This window comes from Orycteropus afer, unplaced genomic scaffold, assembly GCF_000298275.1.
Source record: "Orycteropus afer afer isolate SDZICR_OR568_19922 unplaced genomic scaffold, OryAfe1.0 scaffold00028, whole genome shotgun sequence".
Classification (NCBI taxonomy): domain Eukaryota; kingdom Metazoa; phylum Chordata; class Mammalia; order Tubulidentata; family Orycteropodidae; genus Orycteropus; species Orycteropus afer.
Genome location: NW_006921615.1, coordinates 5,958,820 through 5,967,380, shown reverse-complemented (window position 1 = coordinate 5,967,380; position 8,561 = coordinate 5,958,820). Strand labels below are relative to the sequence as shown.

General features: G+C 41.7%; 1 protein-coding gene across 1 annotated transcript in view; it reads right to left on the bottom strand.

The window, feature by feature from the left end:
• FRMD4A (FERM domain containing 4A) overlaps positions 1-8,561 on the bottom strand; it is a 440,834-nt gene that overhangs the window by 128,727 nt on the left and 303,546 nt on the right. Inside the window, exons 8-9 of the mRNA XM_042780226.1 lie at positions 4,151-4,216; positions 3,839-3,896 (exon numbers count right to left, since the gene is read on the bottom strand). Coding sequence (XP_042636160.1) covers positions 3,839-3,896; positions 4,151-4,216 — 124 coding nt within the window. The remainder of the gene's footprint in view (positions 1-3,838; positions 3,897-4,150; positions 4,217-8,561) is intronic.

Genomic DNA, 8,561 nt, shown 5'->3' with positions numbered 1-8,561 from the left:
TTTCCATCACATTAACCCTTCTCCCTTTCCCTCCTAATCACTACAATTTTGGTCTCTATACATTTGCCTTTTCTTGTCTTTTTATTGAAGTGATGTCATAGAATATTTCTCCTTTTGTGACTGACTTATTTTATTCAGCATAATGTCTCTCAGTACCATCAATACTGTAGTATGTATTAAAACTTCACCGCCCCTACTGTCTGAGTAGTATTCCATCATATGTATATGTTGTTGTTGTTGTATGCCATCGAGTCGGCCCCAACTCACAGTGACCCCTCCTTGGGTTGCCGAGGCAGTTTCTTAATGGAAGTAGATTGCCCAGTCTTACTTCTGAGGAGTGGCTGGTGGGCTTGAACCACCAGCCTTCTGGTTAGCAGTCAAGTGCCTTAGGCACTATGCTACCAGAGCTCCTATCATAAGTATATACCACATTTTATTTATCCATTCATCTGTGGATGGGCATTTCTGTTGTTTCCACCTTTTGTCTATTGTGAATAGTGCTACAATGAACATCGGTGAGCATGTCTCTTTTAGAGTCTCTGCTTTCAAGCCTTTTGGGTATATACCCAGAAGTGGAATTGCTGGGTCATATGGTAGTTCTCTTTTTAGCTTTTTGAGGAACTGCTACATTGTTTCTCACAACTGCACCATTTTGCATTTTTAGCAGCAGTGGATAAGGGTTCCAATTTCCCCACATCCTTGCCATTGGTTACTTATTTATTTTAAAAATTTTTATCTTGGTCATCCTATTGGGAGTGAAATAGTATCTCACTGTGATTTTGTTTTGCAACAACAAATCTCTGATGGTTAATGGTAAGGAACATCTTTTCATGTGTTTGGCTTCCGACCCCTCCTTGGGTTTCTGAGGTGGTATATCTCTATGGAAGAAGATTGCCCAATCTTCCTTCTGAGGAGTGGCTGGTGGGTTTGAACCGCCAGCCCTCTAGTTAGTAGGCAAATGCGTTAGGCACTATGCCACCAGAGCTCCCTTTTAAATATTTGTGGGATATGAGTTATTTCAAGGTAAGCACAAAGATGAAGACAAATGAAATAAATTTAGTTTTTTTTTTTTTTTTAACACTCCAGGGTATATTATTTCTTTTTAAAAAAAATCTTAAAGGCATAAAATCCTTGTCCTAAACTTTGGTGTCTTGGAAGCATATGTATGTACTAAAATGCCTTCAGAGACAAGAACAGGAGAAATCTCACTACAACAACATCAGACTGACTAGGTTACTGTTGTCCTCATACCATAAAATACAGCATCCGTGAGTTCATAAGGCCACCAAACAAGGAGCCTTGATATGGTTGATTTAGGCTTCTTGGACTCATGTGTTTTTTTTCTAAGTAAGTTATAAAGCAATTGCTTACGATCAGAGATTCCAAGAGCCAAACCCTCATATTCATTTGGTCCTTTGAAAATTGTAAGCCTAGGTTTGGTCACTAACAAACTGCAAAATAACTTATTTTGAAAGTTTTATGGGAAGGCAGAAGGAAAATATATCAGAGGTAGTCTATGTGAAGCTCTAGTGCTGACTAAGAAATGCACCATAAGTTTAAACAAGTTTAAAGACTATATGAAGTGTCATATATGTCAAATAGTTTTCCAGTATCCAGAGACTTGTGGGAGTTGTTGGGCAAAGTTCTTAATCTCTATTTTAGATATGAGAGAGGTGAGAGTAAACTTAGAATGAATAGCAAATCAGAAACTGCAGTACAGGAATTCCTACCTTCCTGATTCCCATTCATAAATACAGACCTCATGTTACACATCCCCATAGAATATTTCCGTAATTGAGAGAAAAGCTCTTAGTTTGATTTCTATGAAGTGCCTCTTACAATGTCAGGAGTTATCTGTTGTTGGGTCCTTGCGCTTTCTTTACGGTCATAATAAAGGAAAACAAAAATTGACTTCACAGCTCTTAGCAGCAGTATGCTTAACACTGGCAGCCAGCACAGTGGATTCTAAACTCTTGTCATGAGCAAGTGAATGGCCCTTTGGGGAGCTGACTATTCACCAACTTCAGAGGACACATCTCAGGGCATAGCAGGGGTAGTCTCCTTAGAAGATTCACTTTCTTGTGTGGGATAGTAGATAGCTTAGGAGACCTGGTCACATTTCTCAAACCTCTTGTTTATGCTTGAGAAGGGCAGGGATGGTTGTGATGGTTCTATGAATTCCTTCAGAGATGATGAAGAGGGATTTAAAGATCCCAGTGGTAAAAGGGGCACTGGTAGGACATCAGAAGAATTTAACCACTTCAGGGTTTAAAAGTTCCTGAGCCAAGCTGTTGTATTAGACTGGAATCTATGTATATGCCTCATAGTTCTGGGCTCTATAAGGTTGTTCTGACATTTGTTCCCATCATGGAACTGCATCCATCCAACTATTCAATTAATTTCTCAGTAAATATTTACTCAGTAAATATTGAGTGAGTTATCTACTATGTGCCAGGTACTACACTAGGTTCTGGGAATAAACAATTGAAAACCCACTGCCACTCAGTCAATTCTGATTCACAGTGACCATATGGGACAGGACAGAACTGCCCCACAGGTTTCCAAGGCTGTAGATCTTTACAGAAGCAGACTGCCACATCTTTCTCCTGCAGAGTGGCTGGGGGATTCAAACTGCAGACCCTCTGGTTCACAGCCAAGTACTTTAACCACTGTGCCACCAGGGATCCTTGGAATAAACAATAGAAGACAATACATACGTAGTCTTTGCCACCAATTGGCTTAGGTATAGTGGAAATATAGGTAATTAAGTGCATACCAATGACATGCAATGTATTAGGCTAGCTGTCATGAATGACATAAAGGTGAAGGAAAAGGGTTCTACTCTAAAGAATTAAAAATATAGCTGGGTGGAAAAGGGGGAAGAAACTGGTAGAGAAACAAGAAACTCTCAGGTTGGCTGGTGGAACTTTCTTGAGTGCAGAAGTGTGGGATATGAGTTATTTCAAGGTAAGCACAAGCCATTTTTGGCTGGATTTTTGGTAATAATTTAGTGTTAAACTTTCCATGTAAGGATACATTAAGGAAGGAGATGGGAGGGAAGTTAACCTCTCTCATCACAGAAAAGAGTATCATTATATTCTTTTTTCTTTTTATATTTCATATTCTTTATATATGTAATGATATCTGGGGATATAACTATTATTTCAAAGGAGAGATCCTGGATTTTAGACAAAATTAGTAAGAATTCAGAATGAGGTCAATGTCACACTGGACCTGCCAAGACAATATTTAAGAAGATTTATGTAGTTATATACTCAGTATGTCATCCTATAATCCTAGTTCTCCTATAAAGTTCCTGACATGCATTTGACAACCAAGAAAAACACTCTTGATGCTGCTTACAGCTTTCTTTCTCTCTTACTGTATTTAGATGGAGTCTGTGTGCTGAACACCTCAGTAATTAAGGAGGAAGAGGGGAGTCAGTTCCCTTAATTACAGTACTCCTGGTCTCTCAGGATTTGTCTCAGAATGAAGGGAAGCAGTCATTTAGTGTACCTACTTCACAAAAAGAAAATGAGTTTTGGAAAGTGACTATGTCAAGCCTTACTACAACGGTGATAAAATTCAGTTGCTTCAACTCCCCTAGCATGCAACCTTGCTGACCAAGTTTCTTCCCTACTTTGTGCAAAAAAGCTTCAACTCCCCTAGCATGCAACCTTGCTGACCAAGTTTCTTCCCTACTTGTGCAAAAAACAAACAAATTTCAGTAAGATTAAAAAGAAAAAATGAGAAACATTTTTGTTTGTTTGCTTGTTTTTGCTATAGGGCAGGCTTGACAACCTTTGCAAAACATGTTTTCTTAAGAGGGTTCACTTACCTTCACTGCATAATAATGAACCCCATAGGTTGGGAGAGACTCCACGATGCTCATGTAGCTGAAGAATTGCGAAGACAATACACAGACACACAAACAATGTACACAAGGGTAGTTAGTCAGCAGAACTGGTATCATATACATATACATTTTTTGGTGTGTGATAAAGTTCTCTGAGTGGTTATTTACTTGAAAATTAAATAGAAACACCATCCCCAGAGATACCCCTTCCCAATCAGAATTTAACAATCTTGACATATGATGTATTAGCACAAGCAAATGCAAGCCTCATGAGCATGGGGAAGGTCCACTTACTTCACAATTGCTTGACCTCTTGTCTGGCCATTCAGTTTCTTGTAGTGCTCAATGACTCTGTCTTCACTAGAATTAGAAGAGAAGCATTCTGTTATTATAGTCTCCAGGTCAATGGCCAAGTATTTTGCTAATTGACATGTCTTTCCTGAGCCTGACCAGCCTCGTGAGAAGCTCCAAGAAGCTTACTGCTCATGGAAAATGGTCTGTCCTAAAGTGGTATTTCCAAACCTAACCTGGGTAAAATCCCTTGGACTATCACGTACTGAAAATGACTTGTTTTCCCTTGTTGTTGTTATGTGCCATCGAGTCGGCCCCGACTCACAGCGACCCCTCCTTGGGTTGCTGAGGCAGTATCACTACAGAAGTAGATTGCTGCATCTTCCTTCCGAGGAGTGGCTGGTGGGTTTGAACCACTAGCCTTCTGGTTAGCAGTCAAGTGCCTTAGGCACTATGCTACCAGAGCTCCTTGGAATAAACAATAGAAGACAATACATATGTAGTCTTTGCCACCAATACATATGTAGTCTCCTTCTGACTGTTTTCCCTTAGAGGACTCAATTCTCTTTACGTTGGACTTAGAATCAGTGAGATAGGATTAGAGCCCAGGTTTTGAGGTCAGCCCCTTGCAAGGGACTAGTGCATGGGAGATGGGGAAGAAGCAGGGAGCACATGTCTGTTATCAGTTGGAGAGGACATTGAGCAGGGTAACATGAAGAAGGATCAACTGGCCAGAGCTTATAACAAGCAGAGACCAGGAGTGGATACCCTGGTTATACTCCTTCAGGTTCCCCTTCTGGCTTTCCTCATTCTCATTAATCCTTTCTACACAGGATGTAATGTGGGGAGGGCAGGAGTTGACCTTAACACAGTACCCCACAACCTAGTCAACCAACCAGTTGCTAGTTAGTTGACTCTGACTCATGGCAACCTCGTATGTGTCAAAGTAGAACTATGATCCATAGGGTTTTCAATGGCTGAGTTTTCAGAAGTAGAGATCATCAGATCTTTCTTTCAAGGCACCTCTGGGTGAAATGAAACCTTCAACCTTTCAGTTAGAAGCTGAATGTGTTATCATTTCACCACCCAAGGACTTCCCCTACAATTTACCTACTCTGAATTAGTAGTCAAGAACAGTGCTTCCAAGGGCAATGGAAAGTTCTAGAATTCTGGTCTAGTTAATATAAACCATGGAGCAACAAAAGCCTCAGAGGAGCAGTGGAGAAACAATAACAAACCAAGGACCAGGTATTAGATGGGAGTACTTTCTATCTTTTGAAATCTTAGTTCTAAAATAAGAGGTTAGCTCACTCCTCAGGAGACAATGGCAAGTGACACCTTTCTTTGACAGTGCAGAGAGCAGCCAGGGCAGCACAGGGTCTTCTCTGGGAAGTAACTCTGGAGCTTAGTGAGGTGGGCATGATGGCTGCTCCCACAGCTGCCTTCAGAGCCAAAGAGCCAACCCAGGGGATGCAGGCACAGGGAAAGGGTCTTACTTCTGTCCGCTGAGGAATCCGTAGAGGCTTCCTCACTCTAATCACTCTACCTGGGAACTTTATACTTCACTCTTCTGCTCCATACCTACTTACCACAGGTCTGTCTGTCCTCAGCAAAAGCTCTATAACAGGAGGTAATTCTGGGGAGGGTAGCTTCTCATTAATTAACCTTTACTATCTATTGCTAATTTATCATCCCAGAATGTATCTAAAGTCTTCTTTCAGCTACTTACATATATATATAAAGACTAGACTATATTTTCATTACCTAGAACTTAGCTCTGGTGGCATAGTGCCTAAGGCATTTGACTGCTAACCAGAAGGCTGGCAGTTCAAACCCACCAGCCACTCCTCAGAAGGAAGGTTGGGCAATCTACTTCTGTAGTGATACTGCCTCGGAAACCCAAGGTGGGGTCGGTGTAAGTCAAATTGACTCAACGGCAGTGAATTTGTTTGTTATTTTGAGAACTTAGTTGAAGGAGCTCTGGTGGCACAGTGCCTAAGGCATTTGACTGCTAACCAGAAGGTTGGCAGTTCAAACCTACCAGCTGCTTCATAGAAACAAAATGGGGAAATCTACTTCTGTAAAGATTTACCACCTTGGAAACCCAAAGGGGGTCACTATGAGTTGGAATTGACCTGATGGCAGTGAGTTTGGTTTTCATACTTAGAAGCAATTTCTTTTATTTATCTTGCAAACATCAATTAATTACTTCAATTATCTTTTTAATGTCAGTTGTCTGAAATAACACATGACTGAAAGACTGTTTACAAACCAATGTCTTTATAAATACCCAAAATGGGGGCCAGCAAGCTATAAGGGGCTTTTTATCCTTGGAGAGCCATTTCTGTAGGGTCGGAGCACCCTCTGTTCCAGGGGCAGATCCAGCCATATTTTGGAATTTCTCCTTCAGGTGAGATAAAGCCCTCTCCTGACAGAGACATCCTGAGGTGCTTCCGTTTCAGGATTAGGGCCAGCCACAGTGGACCAGCAGACTTCTGTCAGGAGGTTCCAGGTGGTTTTTCTGGCTCTCCTCCTCATCCACTGACTAAACCCGTATCTGTTTCCTATCACATGATCTAGGATTTTCTAAGGTCAACTCCTAGATCCAGGGTCAAACAACTCAACGTTAACATGAGTCTTTCTCCTTTTTTAGCTCTTCAAAAGAGGATCCCTGGGGTGAGATGTGAGATGAAAAGCAACATAATGCCGTAGCTGTGAACACAAGCAAGACTCAGGAAGAACATCAGTGAAAGTCAAAAACACTGTCAGGCGGCTGTGCACCTGTTGACCAACTAAGTGGCCTGACCACAGGCCTGACAGCTGCAGAAATCTTTGCCATCCCCACCTCACCCTGAATCCCCTGCCATCTGAGTCCACTGGTAAAGACACAATAACTGTCTACTCTTTTTCCTCATCTTTACCCATTCTCTTTGCCCCAATTTGAGTTCCTGGCTGGTGCAGAAAGTTAACATGTTCAGCTCCTAAATGAATGGGTGGAGGTTCAAGTCCACTCAGAGGCACCGCAGAAGAAAGGCCTCGTGATCTAATTCTGAAAAATCAGCCACTGAAATCCCTATGGAGCACAGTTCTACTATTACACACACAGGGTCACCAGGAATCAACAGTAGACTTAATGGCAACTGATTGTGGTAGATGGCCCGATTTAAATCATGGGCCCATTGTCTGCTAATATATGCAAAGTGTTGACTGAGAACTTATTCTGTCCTCTGCTCCACTCCCTTCCTCTTCTGGAATACACAGATGGCTGAAATGAACCTAACTTTGCAGACCATCAGATTCCCAAATGATCCAGTTTTTGAATGAGATTACATAGAATAACCAATCAGAAACCCACAAGTCATAATAAACTGAATCTCAAAAAACTGTTTAGAGTACACAGTAAAGTGTTACATGAATGAGAAAGATAAACCACTAAAGTTCACAATGCTGTAGCCATGGGCTGGGCTGTGCACTTAAGTTAAATGGTCTCTATTCAGACAAAGGGGCCCAGGAAATGCCATGGCACTCGAAGGGGAAACAGGATGAGGACAAAGTGTTGATCTCTGTCTAGGAGGAACCACCAGCCTGCAGAGGTCAGTGATTCTGGAGTAAAGGAAGCTATTCCTACAGACCCTGTAGGGTGGTCTGGCATTCACAAGCTAGACCCACCAGGGAAAATCTAGTTCTGGGCTCTCACCCTGAGGCCCTGGACACATAATTCTAACTTTTTATCTCAGATACCCCGCCTAAGTAGGCAAATCATCTGGTGTGAGAAGTCCATACTCATTAAATGCTTGGGTAAAGTTAGCAGACAGGATTATTGCATGATTACTCAGCATTATTATCCATCTTTCCTTACTTTCTAAAGTAGGTTAGTATAGTCAGTCCCATTATACAGTTGGGGAAATCACGGCAGCAGAGAAGGAATGAAAGTTACCTGGACTGTCATTATCCCATAATCCAGAGATTTGGCTGGGATCCTGAAACCCCTTGCTTGGCTCACTAGATTCTAATGCCGTCCCTAATATGGGTGGTCCATCATGTCTCTGAATGCCTGTGACAGTGGGGGAGCCCTGAGAACTGTGACTATGCATTCTTCAGGAATGGTCGGGACAACCTGAGAGGGGGAGGTTGGCTTGGTACTGTGATGGAGGGGTGGGAAGAGCCTGCCACCAACAAATGTCATGGTAAACCTTGCTGATGAATGAGGATGCTGAGGCTGAGAGGGAAAATTTTTGAGTAACTTGGTCTACTAGCTCTCTATCTCCATTCCATACCTACTTGAAGCATGAATAGCATTTATCCCTTTCTTTAAGACTTTGGGTTTTAACAATCCAGGTAAAAATTTAAAAAATGTGTGTAAATTGTTGAATGGAAAACCAATTTGCTCTGTAAATTTTCACCAAAAGGACAA